This window comes from Sus scrofa, chromosome 1, assembly GCF_054392235.1.
Source record: "Sus scrofa isolate SSC_HxYL_T2T_F1_AM1 chromosome 1, Sscrofa_HxYL_maternal_Yorkshire_Landrace_v2.0, whole genome shotgun sequence".
NCBI classification, from domain to species: Eukaryota; Metazoa; Chordata; class Mammalia; order Artiodactyla; family Suidae; genus Sus; species Sus scrofa.
The window spans coordinates 286,494,619-286,514,879 of record NC_139383.1 but is presented as its reverse complement, the minus strand read 5'-3'; the positions used below and the strand labels follow the sequence as shown (position 1 = coordinate 286,514,879).

Here is a 20,261-nt window from a genome sequence, read left to right as displayed (position 1 = left end):
GCCCTCCAGCAGCCAGGCTAGACCAAATCCTCAGCCAAGGTCAGCAGGGCCTGCTGCTGCCCTCAGGCCACCTCTCTGACCACAGTGAGGCAGAGAAAAGGGGCCAGGCAGCCCAGGAGGGAGGGCCGGGCCGAGGGGCTCCAGCTCCTCCTGGCTGGTGGGCTCCAGAGAGCCACCTTCCCCTGAGGCGCTGCGAGCTGGCAGGGACAGGGCCTGCAGCCCAGCGGGGCCTAGATGCCCAGCAGTCCCTCCCAGGGCCCCTGCTCGACCCGTGTGGGGGTGGGGTGTCCCCACCACTTAGGACACCAGAGGGAGCGCACGAGCGGGCATGCAAGCCACCACCAGGCTTTATTGCTGAAAATGCGAGCTGATGCTGAGAGTGAACACAGACCACAAGAGGACAGAGCCTAGACCCAAAGGTGGGCGTACCCCCCCACCCTCCGCCACCCTGCATGGTGGCCCCCCACCCCCTCTGGGAGACAGGATCACAGCTCCGGGAACCTCCGCAAGCGACCTGCCCACCCAGGCCAGTGACCAAGGGGGTAGAGAGCCCACCCACTGCCCGCCCAGCTTCCCAGAAACACAGCCAGCCCTTCTGCAGCAAGGAGACCCCTGCCAGCAAGGCCCCGAAGGCAGGGGCAGGAGCGACCCCAGAGGGCCACTTCCTGGGGAAGAATGAGCCAAGAGGGGCGGGCAGGGCCCTCGCTCCTCCGGCGAGGTAGACAGGTCTTATTCACAGCACACGCAGGAGAAGACGCACACGCACGCACACGCCCCGCCGGCCTGGAGAGGCCTGTGGCCCACAGCCCTTTCATCACAGCACTGGCCTGAGGAAGGTGGGCCCGGAGGACCCCTGAAGGCACGTGCCCCACCCCCACCACCCAGGGCTCAGCCTGCTCGGGCTCCCTGGAGAGCCGCTGGGGGACGCTGCTGTCCCCTGGCCAGCGCCTGCCTTCCCAGCCCCAACACTGACACACGCCAGAGATGCGAAGTCCATCCAGAAGCCAAGTGAGCAGGCCCAGCCTGCGGTCCTGGGAGGAGCAGCGGCTAAGACCCAGACCAAGCATCTCCACGTGGGCTCACCTCTGCCCTGGGCTGCCCGGGCCCCTCTGAAGTCCAGTCTGGCCAGAGTGGCTGGTGGGCAGAGGCGGGAGGAAGGGATGGCAGGGCAGCTCCAGGCTCTGCCCGGCTCCTGAAAGACAGGCAGGTCCCTGCGGGCAGCCCTGCCCTGCCCACTTCCTCAGCACCAGGTCTGGGGCGGGGAGACGCTGGGGACCAGTGGGCCCACAGGAAGTGCTCTGGTTCTGCGCTGGTCCAAGGCCCCAGGGAAGTGGGGGGATGCCCCCACCAGCAGTTGCGTCACTGCCAAGGCTGCCATCGTGGGCACTTGAGGGGCCTGTGGGGAGCACCGTGGCTCGCACGGAGGACAGTGGCAGGGGCCCTGGGCAGCAGGGGGGCCCTGAGGACGGGAGGACAGAGGCGGCCCAGCTTCCAGGATGCCCACGGGCCTGAGAGCTGAGTGGAGGCCCCTGTGGCCGATGCCCAGGCCTGGGCTGCTGGGCCTCCCACCTCGAGACAGGACCAGAAGCAGCTCCTTCCTGGCCCTCAGCAGGACTCCAGTGGTCCTGCCAGCATGTACGTCTGACATCCACCCAGGCGGCTGGGAAGACAGGGTCAGGTGAGCTGTCTGCAGGGCCGCGCAGGCTCTGCTCTGGGTCACCCGAGGCCCCGGCTGCCGGCCCCACCGCCCCAGAGCCCTCACCCTGGGGGCGAAGCAGACAGAAGAGGACTCCGGGGTGGGGACAGGTGAGGGGGACTGCGAGCCAGGCACAGGCTCCTCTTCCGGGCTGTCCCTCAGGGTCGTGCCCCCTACCCACATCACAGCTCCCCCTCCAGCGTGGCCGTGAGCTTCTCCTCGTCAGCCTGCTGCTTCTGCTGCTGGATCCTGGCGTAGGAGATTGCGTCGCCCCTGGGGAGAGTGAGTCCATGTCACACAGGGCCCAGACCCCAGACACACGGCCCTCCCGCCTCCACCCCACCCTTGACCTGTGCCCCAGGTGGGACCTGCACACAGAGCCCAGTGGGCCTGCTGGTTTCCCCAGAGAGCCTGTTGCTAGGCTGGCAGAGACACGTCTTGTCACCTCTAAGAGCGGCACAGGCTGCCTGGGATGATGAGTTGACAAGGATTCGGACTCTCAGCCTGGGCTCTGCAGGCGGCAGCTGACTGCCGCGGAGCCAGGTGTGGGCCCTGCCGGGATGCGGCTCTTGGGAGCTGAGCATCTGCCATCCCTGCTGTGGGCCATGGCGAGGCGGGCTGGCCCCCAGAAAGTCCCCTGACCTCTCATTCCCGACAGCCGGGATGCCCTGGAGACACTACGAGAGCCTCTGCCAGCCTCGGTGCCTCAGCTTCCACACTGGGTATCAGGGGCCACCCCAGCCCTTCCTCCCCAAGATGCCTCGGGAGGCAGAAGAGCCCCCAGGGCCGGGACCGGCAGACGCACTTTTTGCCCAGAGCAGAGAGTCCGTAGAGCACTCCGGTGGCGAAGGCGATGGCGTTGCCCAGCAGCGTGGTCAGGGTGAGGCTGATGACGACGGGAACCACGGCCATCCTGGGGGAGAGGCAGGGGTCAAGGGGCGCTGTCTCTCCACAGGCACGCGCGCATGCACGCAGCAGCCCTCAGCTCCCCACGTCTGCACAGGCCCCCTCACAGCCAGCCGGGCGCAGGCAGGGCCCCAGAACTCAGATGAGACAGGGGCTCAGGGCCGGGCCTCGTGAAGTCCTCAACGTCCGTGACCTCATCTGCAAAAGTCTCTGCATTTTCTGGGGAGAGAACCCAAAGCTTTCATAAGATTGTTTTGTTTTGGTCTTTTTAGGGTCACACTCACGGCATATGGAGGTTCCCAGGCCAGGGGTCGAATTGGAGCCGTAGCCACCGGCCTACACCACAGCCACAGCCACGCCAGATCGGAGCTGCATCTGTGAGCTACACCACAGCTCACGGCAATGCCGGATCCTTAACCCACTGAGCAAGGCCAAGGATCAAACCTGCATCCTCATGGATACCTGTCAGGTTCATTCCTGCTGCGCCACGACAGGAACGCCCCATCGGATTTTTCAAAGGGCCTGTGGTCCCAAAAGGGTTACCAGCGAGGAGCTGGTCCAAGTCCCAGGCAGACTGGAAACCCAGTGTCAGCTCCGTCCTGACTGGTTTTGCAACTGTGGGCAAGTTACTTATCTGAAGCTCAGTCTCTCCCCTGAGGTTTCGAGACTGAACGAGGTAAGGCGTGTTACTACCCCACACGAGGCGAAGCAGCATTAGCACGAGCGAAGTCTTGGCTCCTATGGGCGCAGTAAAACCGGCCACATCTCAGCGAGAAGATCCCAAAGGTTAAAAGGCGTGAGACTCGGAGCTTCCGCATTGCAAGGCTCCCGCCAGGAGCCGCCAACTGGCTGAGGAGGCAGCCCCGGCTCTGTCTGGTGTCCCCTCCGGCTGAAGCGTCCGCGGGGCTGACCCCTGGTCCTGGCTGGGATTTCTAGACCAGCGGCAGCGGTTCGAGTTAACGCACACACACTGTGTACAAGAAGACAAGGCTGGAGCCTCTTTTCAGACTCGCAGACACTCGGATTCGCCCGACTGAATTCTACCTGAACTTCCATTCTGGCAGGACAGGTGATCATGAGGTTTTACTGCAGTTATAACATTTCGAAGTAATAAAAGAAAAATGGAAATTGCAGAGGGTGGAGTCCCCGTCGTGGCTCAGTGCTAACGGTGGTAACGAACCCGACCAGCACCCATGAGGACACGGGTTTGATTCCTGGGAGTTAAAGGATCCCGTGTGGCCGTGGGCTGCGACACAGGTCGCAGATGTAGCTCAGGTCCCGCGTTGCTGTGGCTGTGGTGTGGGTGGGCACTGTAGCTCCGACCGGACCTCTAGCCTGGAAACCTCCATATGCCACCGGTGCGGCCCTAAAAAGACCAAAAAAGAAAAAAAAAAAAAAAATTGCAAAGGAGAAAAAAAGGACCACAGTGGGGGAAAGTCTGTCAAAACAGAGTTAAAAGTGAACACCAGGCTGGAAATACATTTGCAGGAAATACCACAAAGGAGTAAGAAAAAGCTTTAATACAGAACACATCTCACTTACTGAGTACAACATTTTGATGTCAATAGGTAAAAATAAACTAGATTTTAGGAAATGCAGTGAGTGAAACGCATACGGGAAAAGACTTCGCCTCTTGGATAACAAACACCAACATGAAAACAGCACACGGCCGCCGTCCAGGCGAGAGGAGGAGAAACTCAGGCAACCTCTTTGCAAAGCAGTTTGGCCCCATGTTGGGATCCGTTAGATGACTGAAATCTCTGACCTAATAATTCCACCCCTGGAAATATCTCCTACGAAAACCACCATGAACAGAAGTTTCCAGCACTCAAATGTTCATCGCAGCCTCATGGGCACTACAGGTTACGCATTTAAGAAAGCAGGATGCATCCCACTGAATACATCCTCCCAGCATTAAAAGTCATCTTATGGGAGTTTCCTGGTGGCTCAGTGAGTTAAGGATCGGGTGTTATCGCTGCGGCAGCTTGGGTCGCTGCCATGGCACAAGTTCAATCCCTGGCCTGGGAACTTCTACATGCTGGGGACGCAGCCAAAAATAAAGTCATCTGGAGTTCCCGTCGTGACGCATCGGAAACGAATCCAACGAGGAACCATGAGGTTGCGGGTTTGATCCCTGGTCTTGCTCAGTGGGTTAAGGATCCAGTGTGGCCGTGAACTGTGGTGTAGGTCGCAGACGCAGCTTGGATCCCACATTGTTGTGGCTGTATGTAGGCCGGCAGCCGTAGCTCCAATGGGACCCCTAGCCTGGGAACTTCCATATGCCTCGGGGGTGGCCCTAGAGAGCAAAAAAATAAATAAATTAAAAAAATAAAGTCATCTTATGAAGTATTTGTGGTAATACTAAAAACGTTTCTACCATTTCGTGATAGATAATGATAGTAAGTGAAAAACAAAGCAGGAAAAAATTTGCTTATGGTTGTTAAAACTGTGTAAGCAGCAGGTTTTAAAAGATGCCTGAGGACTGAAAGTACCCACATCAAAGTGCTCACAGGTGGTGGAGCTTCGGGTCACAGCTTCCTCTTTTCCACGTTACCTTTGATGGGTGTGTACTGCTGTCACACAGTTACATGTTACTGTATGTTACTCGGCATGCGGAGTTCCAGGGCCAGGGATCAACCCCACGTCACAGCAGCGATAGGAGCCATAGCGGTGACGATGCCAGATCCTTAATCCACTGAGCCACCAGGGAACTCCTACTGTGAACACCTTAAAATACATTCAGAAGAATAAAGATCAAGGCAAGGGACATGCTGAGGCACGGCGTTTGGTGTTCTGCTGTGATTCAGACAGAGGGCGATGGCTCTAGAACTGAGCATGCACCTTGGGCTCTGTCAAAATTACTGGGCCTCCAGGAAGGAAGAAACTTTCCAAATAAAAACCTCCACTTTCTTTCTAAGGACAATCCAGATAACAATCAGCACTGCTGCTGCCAGATGCTGCTGCGAGCCTCCTAGGCACCAGGCACTGTTCTGGCAGCTGCGCGAAACCCATCCTGAAATAGGTCCATCTCATGACCCAGTTGTAAAATACTACAGCTGAACCTATGGTTAAAAGTAGGAGGAGACAGAAGCTTATTTGGAAGTTTCTGTTCTGCAGCTTGATTCTTTCCCCTTTCATGATGAGACAGCTAGACCACAATCTTCTCGTCTATTTTTTTTTTTTTTTTTTTTTTATGGCCACAGCACATAGCAGCTTGATGTGGAAACTCAGTTCCCAGATCAGGGACTGAACCCAGGTCACAACAGTGAAAGCACCGAATCCTAACCACTGGACCACCAGGGAACTCCCACAGGTCAACCACCCTCTTGAAAGGCTGCACATGGAGTTCCCGTCGTGGCGCAACAGAAACAAATCTGACTAGGAACCATGAGGTTGCGGGTTGGATCCCTGGCCTCACTCAGTGGGTTAAGGATCCGGCGTTGCCATGAGCTGTGGTGTGGGTCGCAGACGCACTTGGATCCCGCACTGCTGTGGCTGTGGTGTAGGCTGGCAGCTACAGCTCCGATTCGACCGCTAGCCTGGGAACCTCCATATGCCGCGGGAGTGGCCCTAAAAAGCAAAAAAACAAAACACAAAAAACAGCAGAGAGGCTGCAGAGGGACGTGTGCATCTATCTACCAGAATCTGCTCCACGGCTCTGCACCGACGGGCCCAACCCCAGGCATTCTCCCTTTGTCTACTACCCGCAACGCGCCAAGGCGGGCGTGTCTCACGCCGGGGTCCCGCGTAGCTGGAGCGGGGCGGGGGGGCGGGGGCAGCTGAGAGCCCCGCCGACACCGTCACCTGCGGAAGCAGGGCTTGGGGAGCCGCGGCCTGTGGCCCCTCACCCGCAGTAGAAGACGGCCTTCTGCCAGGAGCGCAGCCGGTCCACCTTCTCCGCCACCGTGTTTGCGAACTCAACGAACTGGCAGCAGAAGGGCGCCTCGCAGAGCAGCAGGATGAACGCGTTCATGCTGGAGGTAAGGGAGAGAAGGCCGACACCCGCTGGGGCCCCTCGCCTCCTCCTGGGGCCCCCTCCCCCTCCCAGAGCCACTCCTGCTACTCCCCACGCATGGTCTCCCTCCCTGAGCTGGGCTCCCGGAGGGAGGGAGAAAGCTGGGTGACCAGACACGGCGTGCCAGGCCCCTCCGCCTGCCCCCAAGCCTGGAGGGACAGAGGGACAGAGGAACAGAGCCCTCGCTTCTCCACATCACCCCCTCCACATCCCAGCCGGGCCCTGCCCTGCCCCCTGAAGCCTGGGTCCAGCACCTCTCCCCGCCAACCTGCCGTCCCTACTGCCTCTGGCCAGAGGCCCCGTGCCCTCCCCACAGCAAGACCTCAGCCTCGCCACCAGCCTGAGGTCTCTGAGGGCAGGGATGCGTCTTGCTCACCTCTGCGCCCCTCCCAGCGGCAGTCTCATGGGGCACCGACAAGGTGTGGAGCCCAGTGCCACCTCTCCTGCGCCTCAGGCGGAGCACGGGCAGCCAGAGCTGCACGGCCAGTCCTCACCCCGCCCTTCCCTCCAACGGGACCCAGAGACCCTGGCAGGAGGTGGGCAGAGAACCCAGCTAGGGCACCCTAGCCCCTAATCCTGCACCAACTCTGATCTGCCCTGTGGGGCCGGCACTGCTTGCCCACTGAGCTGGCTCTTCTGATCCCAACTCCATCGGAAGCTGTCCCTCCAACCCAGCCCTCAGCCACCCCTTATGGCCCCAGGAGGCCAGGCCCATGGCAGTGACCTTGGTGCCGGGACAGTCTGACCGAGTGGATGCTTGGGAAATGGTGGTGGCCCCGGCCCTGACGAGCATTAAGGAAGCAGAACACGGCGAGGTGAGCCGCGGCAGGGCGCCCAGAAATCCGCATGCCCCCCTCCCGCCCCGACGCCGGGGCAGGACAGCCACGTGGCTACTCACATCATCCACACACCGGCCGCGATGTTCAGAGGGTGGATGGTGATGCAGTTGAAGAGGCCGGAGATGGCACAAGCTTGGAAGCAAGAGACACGGGGCACGAGTGAGCAGGGAAGAGGGGCAGAGCCTTCGGCGGGGGGGGCGGCGGCCTGGGGAGAAATCCCGAGAACCTGTGCCCATCCCAGCGCCTGGACGTCTCTGCGCTGCTATCGGAGACAAGCGAGGCCGACACAGCGGCTCCACATCCCCGGCGAGGACAGAGTCAGCCTGGACCTCAGGGCTGGCTCGCTCGCGGGGCTCGGCGAGGCTGCACCCCATCCTCTCCCAGTTCTGCTCAGAGGAGCCTGCGCTCCAAACCCCAGCTGTTCCAAGAGCCACCTTAAAACGTGCTTAGGATGACTGAGACCACCCTTCCAGGGCTCAGGCCAGCGCAGGAGAGCCCCACAGCCCGGCCCGCCCGCCTGAAATACCACAGGTCCGGGAGGGGCCGGGGTACATCCTCTTCTACCCCTGAAAGCTGCTTCTCTGACACCCCGAATGTGGAGCCTTGCTCACCCTCCAGCTGCACCCCACGGCAGGGTCTGCACACTCGCCCCCCTCTCCCCACAGTCTGGCTTCACCAAGGGTTCCAGGAGCCCGCCAGACAGTGCCAGGAAGCCGGCAGGGCAGGAAGCCAGCCCAGGCGGTAGCTGGGACGGGACAGGGAGCTGGGCGCTCTGAGGCGGCAATGAGCAACCAGTTCATTAAACTTGCAGCAGCTCCTTCTGCACCTGATCCCTGACAAGGGCCTGGAATTCTCCTGCCGTCTTCCCACGTAACCCTATGCAGACAGCAGGCGATGGAACAGAAAACCAGACGACGTGAACCCAAGCTGCCCTCCTGGGCCCCCACAAGGTCTCCCACAGACCTACTTCCGGCCTTCTAGAAGGGGAGCTGCTGTCCTGGACATGTCGCACGCATGCAGGCGGCAGGGTTCCCCAGATGTGGGTGCAGATTCGAGAAGCATGACAGGATGCTGCCTCTGCCTGACAGCCAGCCACGCCTGGTCTCACCCGCCAGCAGCTACTCTACCTGCCGCCGTTAGCCCTTCACCTCCAGCTCCGACCCTACCCCCACCGTCCTACCAATGCCAACCTTGGGGGAGGACCAGGTTTCAACTCAGACCAACAGGCTCCAGCCAGGCGCCCTTTAACAACCAAGGGCTGGACGACGTCCCCTGGGGGCCTCCGATGCTCTTGCCAAGTAAGGGAGGTGTCCAGTGCCAGCCTATCTCTTCCCAAGCTTTTGCCTCCAGAGGAGGAGCAGGACCTGAGCAAAGGCCTCTCCAAGGCCCCCACTGTAGAGGAAGGTGACACCAGCCCAAAGTGACCGGCCGGAAGCACAAGGCTTATTTGAACTCCCAGCATCTCTAAAACTCCTGCGGGCTCTGGACTCTGCCCTGCATCATACTCTACGCGGCGTGCACGTGACAATCGCTTCCCCTGAATCTGCAGGGAGAAACGGACATTTCAGGTGATGCCACAGGCCTCTCCTGAAGCTTCATCTGTGGCCCCAACACCATGAACTCCTGGGGAGGCCCAGGTTTCTCACCTTGGGAAGCACAGGACTGGGGAGGGGGGGTGCCAGGGTTAACGAGGGAGTCAGCAGGGTTGTCGCTGCCTCCAAGATGGAGGGAGGAGGGTGATGACCCACAGGCCACTGTGGGGCGCTCCCCCCAACCCCCCCCAACACTGTCACTCCCACTCTGACGTGGCAGGGAAACAGCTACCCAAACCCGAGAGGGTCTCTCCTTCCAAGTCAAAATAGACTTCCTCTGAACAGCAGTGACAGGGACAGGGGGGGTGGACTTTTAGTAATTTGGGGGCTGGCCTGTCCCCTCATGGCCTCTGATAAGGGCACACAGGGAGGGTGGGGGTGGGGGCAGCACCCTCCTAACTGAACTCCTGAGCCTCCTTCCAGCCTCTACCACCCCGGAGGACTGTGCCACTGGGAAAGGTGTTCCTTCTGGCGTAGCTGATCGGGATCTGCCCGGCCCTGGCCCCTGCCCTCGGTGCCAGGCAGGCACTGCTCAAGTCCTGAGGAACCCAGGACAGACACTTCCTTTCCCAGACCTCGCGATGTGCCCATCCACCTCCAGTAACTCACAGGGTGAGGGCAGCGGCCCCATTCAAAGAGATCTGCATCTGCCTGTGGACCCCCTGTCCAATGACTTATTTACTTCTGCAGATCTGCCTTCCTACGTAAGTTCTTTGGGGGCTTGTGCTAAAGCGCCTGGCTTCCCAGGAAGCTTGAGGTCGGGGTGTGTGTCCAGGATGGGGCTGGGGAGAAGAAGGCCGCGAGATGAGAGGTGGCTGAGGCAGAGCGTGGCCAGCAGAAGCAGGGCACTGGCCTCCAAGGAGACGGTGAGGGCTCAGAGGAAAGGCCACCTCCTTTAGCTCACAGCCCGACCCTCCCTCGGGGACTTGCCCTCAGGGAAGCTGCACCCGCCCCACTTACAAACAACCTTCGCCCAAAAGTTAAGGCGGCCGCGGCCCACATCAGCGTCAACAGGTGGGGTGGCCTCCAGGCCGGGCTGAGCCGGAGCTTTATAACGAGCATCTGGGAAATCTCAGAAGGCCTCCGGAGGAGGTGCCACCCTGCCCTCACGCTCGGAGAAGCCGTAGAGAGGCAGTGACTTGGCCGCGTGGAGTCCACCGCTCCCCGCCGGGGGGGCGGTCACCGCCCCATTCCCCCCATCCCCCGCCCCCGGAGAACGACTCTAGCGCTACCAGGCAGCCCCGGACCCGGGAGCCCAGGCTGCGGGCCGGTAACTATGGCAACCGTAGAAGCGTGCGCTTTCCGCCGCCCCAGCCTCTCCCCTGCCCAGCGCGTGGCAGCAGTGCCTGACCCCAACCAGGACCACTTTCCGGGCAGGGCGGGGCGGGGCGGGGGGGGGGAGCCGGCGCGCATGCGCAGCTTGCGGTGGAGCCTGCCCCCTCGGCCCCTCCCCCGGGCCGGATACTCACAGACAGCCCCTAACACCCCCGACAGGCGACACAGCCAGCGGTACCACCATGTCATGCCCTCCTCCTGTGCGGGCGGCGCCGAGTTCACGGACGCTACCGCCGCTCCGCTTGAGCCGCTCATGGTGCCGCCGTCCGGCGATGCCCGCCGCCCTCACAAAGGGCTCCGGAGCCGGCCGCGTCGTCCCGGCGCGCTGCCTTGTGGGAGAGGCGGCCTCTTATTAGCATAGGGGGCGGGGCTCTCGGGGGTCGGGCGAAGTTCGCCCCGAGGCTCGGGCTCATTAGCATAGAGGTGGGGCCGCGGCTAGGTGTGCCCGAAGGAGCCCCAGTTCTCAGCTTGGGGGCGGGGCCCACAGGGCCTCGGACAGCGTGCGCCCGAGGGGCTCGTGCTTATTAGCATAGGGGGCGGGTCCTGGCGCCGCGAGACTCCGGGGCCGTCAAATACTCCCACCCCGACTAGCGTAGGGGCGGGACCCCGCCGAGAATTAACAGGTGCGCCAGCCTCAGGGCCCGGTTGTGACTCCGACAACCTCGCCTCCCCTCGCTGGGTAGGAAGGCGATCGCTAGGGGCGGCCAGGGGTTTGCTCAGATGTGGGCTAGGTCTGGAGCCCAGCCGTGGCCAGGGAATCCCCGGCCTGCCGTGGGGTGGGTTTTCTAGCCACATTTGGACAGGTTAAGTAAGGAAAACGCCACTCAGACCGCACCTTCTGTTTATTGGTACCGAGGGCCTGGGGGCTGCCTTTCTGGAGTCCCCCCTCCCACCCCGCAGCATTTTGCGCGTTGGAGGAGGCCATAAAGGAAATACTTAAGATTGGAGGGAATTCGAATTGGAAAGGGCTCAGACACCAGAGTTACCCCTCCAGGGCTGGCCAGGCACCTAACAGGGGATGATCACAGATGTCGGGTTCCTCCCCTTCCTTCCAGGACTGTGCCCACTGGTCAACTGTGGGATGGGCTTTTGGAGGGCGCTAAGGCAGGGCACTGCTGGGCTAATGAACTCCTTTCTGGAGGGTCCAGTACTGGCCCCGCAGGCTGGTGTGGGCGTCCAGGAAGCCCTGACTAAACTCCATCTCTGCCTGGCTGCCCTCTGACTCCCAGTAGAGCGTCTGCTGCCCATGAAATGCCGTTGTCCTCAGGCTGTGGATGTCCCGGATCTGGGAGGAACACACACGATAATTAGCTAGAGCAATCAGGAGCCCTTGATGAACCAGGTATCATACATCCAGGGTCACATTTAATCCTCACACAACAGCCCTACCAGGAAGACACTATCATTCTACCTAGGAAACTGAGGCTCAGAGAAGGTGTCTTCTTCCCCCAAAGACACACAGCCAGGATGCCAGCCTTGGAGTCTGAGCCCAGATTTATCTGGTTACAGAGACCAGGCTGCCTCCTGCAGGGAGCTGATACCTTCCAGAGGCCAGTTCTCCCAGAACATAGGAAACCAGGGGTGGGGTCAGGGGCGAGGCCAGGGGGAGGGCTGGGCCCACTGTTCTAGTAAAATCATAACGGGGTCTTGAAAGATGCTTCAGTCCTGGGTGAACTGGCAGTCTACATCAGAAAAGGTACTTTCTATTTCACTCCAGTAGGGCGCTCAATAAACATTTGCTGGTGAATAAGTGGAAGAATCTCTCATTCTCTCACTAGTGATTTTGAAGGTTCTCATCTGAAGTAAAGTCAGGGGGTCCTCTAGCCCAGCCCCCTCAGTCCTTGTCCCCAGGGATGCCTGTCCAGACTCATAGCAAAAGTCAGCCCATTCCTGTCCCCACCCAGGTAAGCCTCACCAAGACGTAGCTGGCATCGGTGCCATCGGTTCCGGTGGCCGCGTCTGTGACCAGGGCGTGGATGGCGATGCGGGCCCGGGGAGCCACGCTAATGAAGATGCGGCAGCCCCCCACATGCCTTCCATCTGGGCTCGTTGATGGGCTCACGATTTCACCCCTGGGTCCAAAGAGCTGCATGTCACACTCTGCAGGGGAGAGCAGGACAGACTGGGTGTAGGCTCCTTCAGGGACATGGGGGCCGGGCAGAGGCCAGGACAGCTCATAGCCTGGGAGCAGTGGGGGGAGTGCGCCGTCCCTGTGACCAAGATCCCGGCTCCCAGGTCGCAGGTGGAACCTCTGAACAGCAAAGCAGCCATCAAAGTACACCCACGAGCTACAGGTCTGCTCCAGCCTGGATTCGTCGCCACCTCAGAACACCGTCAGACTTTTCTGCCTGTTTAATCGTAGGCCAGCTAAGGATTAAACCTACCGCCTGGACCAGACCCCACCACCATCCCATGACTATGCGACTCAACCCACGAGCCGTGCCCTATAAAACTTAACTCTCCCTAAATGATGGGGGGGGCTGCGTTCTCCTTTCTCAGTGCTCCGGGCCAGCTCTCTGGTCCATAAAACCTGCCTGGGACCCCACTGCTCCAGTGGACTGTCATGTCTTCTCTCCTGGGCGCTCACACCAGGCACAAGTCCCCTCTGAACCCCACTGTTCCACCTCTCGGCTGGGTGGTGGCCCTGGGTGAAGGCTGTAACCGCTCTGACCTCCAGCCCCCTCTTCTGGAAAGTGAGGGAACAGCAGCGCACACTGGGCGGGTCGGTTTTTAAGAGGACTCAACAGAGTCACTAGTGCAGAAGTGCTTCGCCCTGAACCTGGTGCAGCCACGATAGCCCCTCCTGCCCACGTCTGCTGGGCCTTCCTCGACGCCCACTCCTGAGCGTGGAGAGGCTGAAAGGTGAGGGCGACAGGCAGGCAGCTGGTGCCTGTGCTCCACGCAGAGGGGCGGGGAGTGGCGGCGTCAACTCTCTGCAGAGGAAGAAGCCCCCCAAGGCCTCACTTCTCACCTGAGACCTGGCGAGGGTTGGGGTAAGAAACCTCTCGAACTACTGGGGCAGCCCCCTTCAGCCAGGTTGGACTGTCAGAGGAGGGCAAGCCCCCTGAAGCAACCTAGAAGGCTACCCGTGGATCCCGATGGGGCCGTGGGCGAGTGGGGGTCTTGGGTCACTCTCCTCCGCATGCGCGGTGTGCGAGTACGCACACGCCCCACTCTGTGGGGGAGGGGGCAAGAGGCCGGTGCCCTGGGCGGGGCTGGGGAAGGCGGTTCACGGGAGGACCATAAAGGCTCTCGAAGGACGGGAGCCAGAGGGTGGGGCCTTGGTGGCCTGAGGGAGGGAGTGAGGATGTGGCCGGAGTCCCGTGCCCACCCATCTCGCCACAGGGCCCCGGAGAGGAAGGGACAGAGCATGTCCCGCCCCCGCCCCTTATCCTGAGCGCAGGTGCAGGGGCGAAGGAGGCGTAGGCAATAGGGGGCGGCGGGGGTGGGGGGCGGTTTCCAGGAAGGCACTGCTTTTCATGGTCAGTCTGCTCAGCTCCCTGTCTGCCTCGCCTGGCCACAGACCCTTCCGGACTGGCCCCGTTGGCAGCAGCTCCCCCCAGCCAGCCTCTGGGGACGCGGGGCAGGCTCGCTGTACCTCGGTGGAAGGTTCCAGGGGCAGGCTGGCTTGAATATCGCAGCAGCACCCCGCCTCCCAGCTGCACGAGACGCTGCCTCACCATCAGCGTGTTGGCTTTGGTGCTGAAAGTCATGCCAGACAGTCTCTCGCACTTCTTCCTCCATGTGAGCCTGCCCCAAAGCAGCAGCATCTCCCCTGGGAAATGGGGGTGCAGTGAGGATCCGCCCCCGCCGCCCCTACAGGTCAGCAGCTCAGGGGTCTGGGGTCAACTGAGCTGAGTTCAGGTCCTGACCCTCCCACTTACTGGCTAAGTGATGCTAAGTAACGGCTCTCCTAGCCTCAGTGTCCTCATCTGTGAAATGGGCAGTCACACCCGTCATGAGATGGCTGTGATGGTTACAAGTGGGGACGCACTTAGAGGCCCCCCCCATGGGGTGCCCTGGAGTCATGCTCACTGGCAACAGCTGCTCACATGGCCCTGGACGTACCAGCGCTGCAGTTGAGGGAGCTCTCAAGGACTCGCAGAGTCACCACCTCCCCCAGGGGCCGCCCAATGACTACTGCACAGTCAGCCTGTTCTGGGCCTCGCATGTCAATGGTTCCTGTCGGTTCAAGGTACTGCTGGCCACAGGCACCTGGAAAGGGTGCGGGAGGGCAGGTGAGCAAGAGTGTCCCCCCAGCAAGGCAGTGTGGGGGGCTTTCCAAGCTGGGCAAGAAGAATTCAAGGCTGGGGTGGCTAGGGTCCTCCTATAGCCCCCCCAGACCCTGCCGGAAGCCTCAGGCAAGGAGAAGGCTGCGTGGGTCCCAGCATCATCACCTAAGGCACAGAGCCGCCCCTGATGCTCCAGCAAGAGGGAGGCGGTGTGGACAGTGGGTCACAGAGGCCAGGATTCCGACTCTGTGAAACCTTCAAGCTACCTTCCCATGATGAAATCAAAGTGAGCAGGCAGTTTCCCCATGGGGAAGAGGGCCTGCCCCGAGCCCAGCCCCACGCATCCCAGCATCCCGAGAGCCGCAGCCACTCTCAGCAGACCCCCGGGAGGAGCACATCCCAGATATCCCAGGGATCGGTGCCTCGGCCCACCCCCCCTCAAAGCCAGTCACCCGCCCGGACAGAAAGGAGGGAGAAGCATAACTGGACTCCGCTGGGCCCTCCTGGGGATGCAGGGAGAGGAGGCGGTCCCCACGCTGGGGCCACGCCGGGGAAGCACCAGCAGTGGCAGCTGTGGTCTGGCTGGGAGCAGTGGCTTCCTCGAGAGATGCGGGGCTGGGCGTCCTTTGGCCTGCACAGGGCCCGGCCCAGCAGCCCTGCACGGTCACTGGCTTGGGCAAGTGCTGGCAGAAGACGGCTGGCACAGGCACCTGGGCCTGGGGTCCGAGGCAGGCGTCGTGCCGGCGCTGGATGCCATCCCCACAGGAGACAGAGCACTGCCAGGGAAGAGGGGAGGGAGATGGGGCTGGCCCTGCCACAGGGTGACAAGGACAGCGGTGACCACAGGCCAGGCAGGATCTGATATAATCTTTGCACAACATGGGAGGCAGGCAGTGTGTCCATTCTACAGGCGAGGAGACTGAGGTTCAGAGATGTCACCTTGCAAGGGTCACAGAGGGAAGAGGAGCAGGGGTTCCAGCCCGGGTCTGACTGTTGCCCTCAAGCCTCTCTGCCCTCCAGACCTGGAGCGGGGACCAGGCAACGTGGCTTCCTCCTCCTGCCCTCTGGCACTCACTGCAGCCCGGTGTCCGCCGTCCTGCCCTCCTGCCCTCCTGCCCATCACTGCCCTGTCTGAGCATCCTCTCCCCCAACCCAGATGCCCAGGCGACAGCGGCTGTCTGCTCTGCCTCTTCTCCCCTTCACACTGTGAGCGAACCCCCTCTGGGGGGACCCAGCTCTATTTACCTGTGTCTCCCCAGTGCCTTGGGAGGTGCTGGGTGTGGGGTGGCATTGGCCGGTCTGGGTGGGGTTACCTGTGCTCCATCTCTGGGGGCTTCAGGCCCCAGGACCTCTTAAGGCTTAGCTGCCCCCCAGTTCTGTCTTTTACCCCAAGATGCCCTGACTGCCCCCTCAACAGACCCAACTCTCCCCCTCCTTTCTGGGGATCACAATGACCCAAAGCCTCCCATGGTCCCCATGTGGGAGGATGCCCCACGGAGGCTCTTGCCAGGCCCAGCGGCCGCGCTTACCTGCATCCAGGCGCCGACATGCCACCGGAAGGCGCAGTCGGCAACAACGCAGGGGATGCTGGCCTGTGGCCGCACCAGACCCGCACAAGCTGCCCCATCCACCTCCGTGTCCCGGCCTTGGTCCAGCTGCACACAGGCTACCGAGCGTGTGGCAGTGCCAAGACCACAGCTGGCCGAACACAGGCCAAGGGATGTGACTTTCCACCTGCGGGAGGAGAAGACCCCAGAGAGAGGCTGGGTATCCCGCAAGATGGCACTGCTCCCTCAGGCTCCTCGGACGGCCAGCCAGGACGGGTTCCAGGGCCACTGAGACCCAGCAGGACGGCCCCTGAACCCCTCCCATCTGGTCACAGGGCTCACTGGTGAGGGAGAGGCTCCCCCTTTCGTCCCCTCTGTCACAGAACACCGTGGACACCTGGCTGCTTGCTGGTCCACACAACAGGGAAGGGACGTGGGAGCGATGCCCCGGGATGAGGGGTAACAGAGCTCTGCATCGGTTAGTCAGTCAACTAGCAATAATCATCACAATAGACTAATAATGGCCCACGTGTTTCAGAGCCAGGCCCGGACCCGGGCAGGCTGCAACAGGCCTGGAGTCCCAACCACTACATGATGCAGCCCTCATGGCCCTGAGATGCCCCCTCTCAAACGTGTGCCTTCTACGGGCCTGGTGCCATCGCAGAGGCTGGGATATGGCCATGAGCCAGACCAAGTCTCCCCTGCCCGCTCCCTGGAGCATCTGTGCTCCTCCACCTCAGCACCTGTGACCTGTGGGGGCGGGTGGGTATCTCTGCAGGGTGAAAAGTCCAGGTGCGCCCCTGGCCTCGACCTGCTAGCTGCCCGCCACCCCCAACTGTGACAACTGAAACATCTCCAGACATTGCCACCTGTCCCCAGGACAGAATTGCCTGTGTCAGAAAGCACTGCCCTAGAAGGAAGAGAGAGGCAATGAGCAGAGAAATAAATGCTAGGCAGTGGCTATAAAACAGAAAGCAGAGCCGAGAGCCATGGGGTGGGACATGTGTGCCACCCTGAACTGGAGCTCAGGGGGGACCCCGCCTCTCCATCCCAGAGCTTCAAGCAGAGCCTGGGAAGGAACATCCAGAGGAGACACATTCAGGCAGTGGGAAGGTAGGTGCACCCCCTGGAATCTTCTAGAACATCAGAGACCAGGGTGGCTCCAGAGACAATGGGAGGGTAACCAGAGCTCCTGGGTGTGCAAAATTCCCATAAAAATCCCAGGTTATCTCAAGGAAAATAAATGGGGTACATTTGAGCATAAGCAAAGAAATCAAGAGATACGGGTAGGGATGGCAAAGGGACCACAGAGCTACAGTGTCCAAAATGATTTGATGTGTCAGAAAGGGAAATCAGGGAAACAATCCCATTTACCATGGCATCAAAAAGAATGAAATACTTAGGAATAAACCTACCTAGTGAGACAGAAGATCTGTACTCTGAAAACCATAAGACTGATGAAAGAAATCAAAGATGACGCAAACAGGTGGAAAGACATACCATGCTCGTAGATTGGAAGAATCAATATCGTCAAAATGACTATACTGCCAAAGGCCATCTACAGATGCAATGCAATCCCTATCAAATTACCAAGGACATTTTTCACAGAGCTAGAACAAAATATTTTAAAGTTTACTTGCAAGTACAAAAGACCCAGAATAGCCAAAGCCGTCCTGAGAAAGCAAAATGGAGCTGGAGGAATCAGGCTGTCTGGCTTCAGACTATACTACAAAGCTACAGTCATCAAAACTGTATGGTACTGGCACAAAGACAGAAATATAGATCAGTGGAACAGGATAGAAAGTCCAGACTTAAACCCATGCACCTACAGCCAACTAATCTATGACAAAGGAGGCAAGAATATACAATGGAAAAAAGACAGCCTGTTCAGTAAGTGGTGCTGGGAAAACTGCACAACCACATGGAAAAGAATGAAATTAGAACACTTCCTGATACCATACACAAAAATAAACTCAAAATGGATTAAAGATCTAAATATAAGACCAGATACTATAAAACTCTTAGAGGAAAACTTAGGCCAAACACTCTCTGACATAAACCACAGCAACATCTTCTCAGATCCACCTCCTAGAGAAATGACAATAAAAACAAAAATAAACAAATGGGACTTAGTTAAACTTAAAAGTTTCTGCACGGCAAAGGAAACCCTAAACTAAACAAAAAGAGGACCCCACAGAATGGGAGAAAATATTTGCCAATGAAGCAACTGACAAGGAATTAATCTCCAAAATTTATAAGCACTTCTTGCAGCTCCATACCAAAAAAACAGCCCCATCAAAAAATGGGCACAAGATCTAAACAGAGAATTCTCCAAAGAAGACATACAGATGCCAAAAAACACATGAAAAGATGTTCAACATCACTCATCATTAGAGAGATGCAAACCAAATCCGCTATGAGGTACCACCCTGCACCAGCCAGAATGGCCATCATCCAAAAGTCTACAAACAAGAAGTGCTGGAGAGGGTGTGGAGAAAAAGGAACCCTAGTACACTGTTAGTGGGATTGTAAATTGGTGCAACCACTGTGGAAAGCAGTATGGAGATTCCTCAGAAAACTAAACATAGAACTACCACTGGATCCAGCAATCCCACTCCTGGGCATCTATCCAGAGAAAACCACGACTCACAAAGACACATGTACTCCGATGTTCATTGCAGCACTATTTGCAATAGCCAAGACATGGAAACAACCTAAATGTCCATTGACGGAGAAGTGGATCAAGAAGATGTGGTGCATATACACCATGGAATATTACTCACCCATTAAAAGGAATGAAATACTAGCATTTTTAGCAACACGGATGGACCTAGAAATTATCATGCTAAGTGAAGTCAGTCAGACAGTGAGATACCAACATCAAATGCTTTCACTAACATATGGAATCTAAAAGAAGGACAGACTGAACTTCTTTGCAGAATAGATACTGACTCACAGACTTTGAAAAATGTATGGTTTCCAAAGGAAACAGGTTGGGCAGTGGGGGAATGTGCCGGGGGTTTGGGTCGGAGATGCTATAGAATTTGGTTGTGATGATTGCTGTATGACTATAAATGTAATTGAGTAATAAAAAATGCTATATAAAAATAAAATAAAATCTACCAGAATGAAAAAAAAGTGATTTGATGGGGAGGGAATGATTTGAATGGGAGGGGGGACAAAAAAAAAAAACAAAAAACCAGCAGACCTGGTAAAAAGCCTTGACACAGACCCAACACCCAGGAGAATTTTGGGTGTGATGAAGGGGTGCCTGGGGAGCTGCAGCCTATGGCTGCTAATGATGGGGAAAATCTAGTTTGCTCCCCTACTTTGCAGCAGACCCCCCAGAAAGCACAGGCAATGAAAGGTTCTCATGTAAATGACGTCTTATCCGTAAGGTGTATTTCTTTAAAACCCAGGTAACGTAGGCAGGACACGTGGCAATATGGTGGTTAAATCTGTTAAATCTCCAGGTGGGACGGGGGTGATTGGTTTTGGGGGTTGTTTGTTTTTTGTTTTGGCTGCACGCGAGGCCAAACCCGAGGAAGTTCCCAGGCCAGGGATGGGATCTGGGTCACAGCTGCAACTCACACCACAACACTGGGTCCTTGACCTGCTGCAGGGGCCAGGGATCAAACCCACACCCCCACAGAGACAACACGGGATCTTAACCCGCTGCCCCACAGCGGGAACTCCGGGACATGTGTGGTTGTTATGTTTTTTTCTGGACGTTTCTGGGTGATACAGAAAAGCATTCTCCCCTATTGAAAATGCAGAATTACAAAGAAAGCTCGGAGAACCATGAACAAGGCAGCTGACAACTGCTTGCCCTTCCCCATCGAGCCAAGATCTCTCTCCGGACCCCATTGGTTTGAGCCGCTCTGTCCCTTGTGGCTTTGGCAGGGCCATGCCCCAGCTGGGCTGCCCTCAGCCTCCACTCAGAAGCTGCCCCCTCTACCGGGAAGACCCCCAGCCCCCCCCCACACCCACACCTCCATTAAAACCCACAGCACTGCCTGGGTTTTGCTGGGATGTCACTGGGCACCACCTGCTGGGTAGTCCTGTTACCCGTGCCACTGCCCGGCCCTTTACCCCCCAC

General features: G+C 58.8%; 2 protein-coding genes across 17 annotated transcripts in view; both read right to left on the bottom strand.

Annotated features, from left to right (window-relative positions):
* Positions 1-329: 329 nt before the first annotated feature.
* CACFD1 (calcium channel flower domain containing 1) lies at positions 330-10,692 on the bottom strand. 2 transcript variants are annotated; one of them, XM_085000866.1, is made up of 5 exons: positions 10,009-10,692; positions 7,516-7,588; positions 6,451-6,576; positions 2,502-2,609; positions 330-1,969 (listed from the first exon to the last, which is right to left on the bottom strand). In XM_085000866.1, the coding sequence occupies exons 2-5, from the start codon at positions 7,518-7,520 to the stop codon at positions 1,879-1,881; spliced, it is 330 nt and encodes a 109-aa protein (XP_084856992.1). In that variant the 5' UTR covers positions 7,521-7,588; positions 10,009-10,692; the 3' UTR covers positions 330-1,878. The 2 variants fall into 2 exon arrangements, with proteins under 2 accessions (XP_084856992.1, XP_084856989.1); XM_085000863.1 differs by having other exon boundaries at positions 10,518-10,692.
* Positions 10,693-11,207: 515 nt separating this feature from the next.
* The window catches only part of ADAMTS13 (ADAM metallopeptidase with thrombospondin type 1 motif 13), a 34,037-nt gene continuing 24,983 nt past the window's right edge, over positions 11,208-20,261 (bottom strand). For 10 of the 15 annotated variants that reach the window (XR_014830240.1, XM_085000677.1, XM_085000681.1 and 7 more), the window contains 6 exons: positions 16,145-16,349; positions 15,100-15,391; positions 14,452-14,598; positions 13,982-14,158; positions 12,299-12,483; positions 11,208-11,668 (listed from right to left, as the gene is read on the bottom strand). Coding sequence is in view for 10 of the 15 variants with exons in the window: in XM_085000677.1 (XP_084856803.1) it covers positions 11,504-11,668; positions 12,299-12,483; positions 13,982-14,158; positions 14,452-14,598; positions 15,100-15,391; positions 16,145-16,349 (1,171 nt within the window). In the remaining 5 variants the exon portion in view is untranslated. Of the gene's footprint in view, positions 11,669-12,298; positions 12,484-13,981; positions 14,159-14,451; positions 14,599-14,780; positions 15,392-16,144; positions 16,350-20,261 lie in introns of those variants that run through there. The other 5 variants (XR_002338120.2, XR_002338114.2, XR_014830244.1 and 2 more) reach the window with 5 other exon arrangements.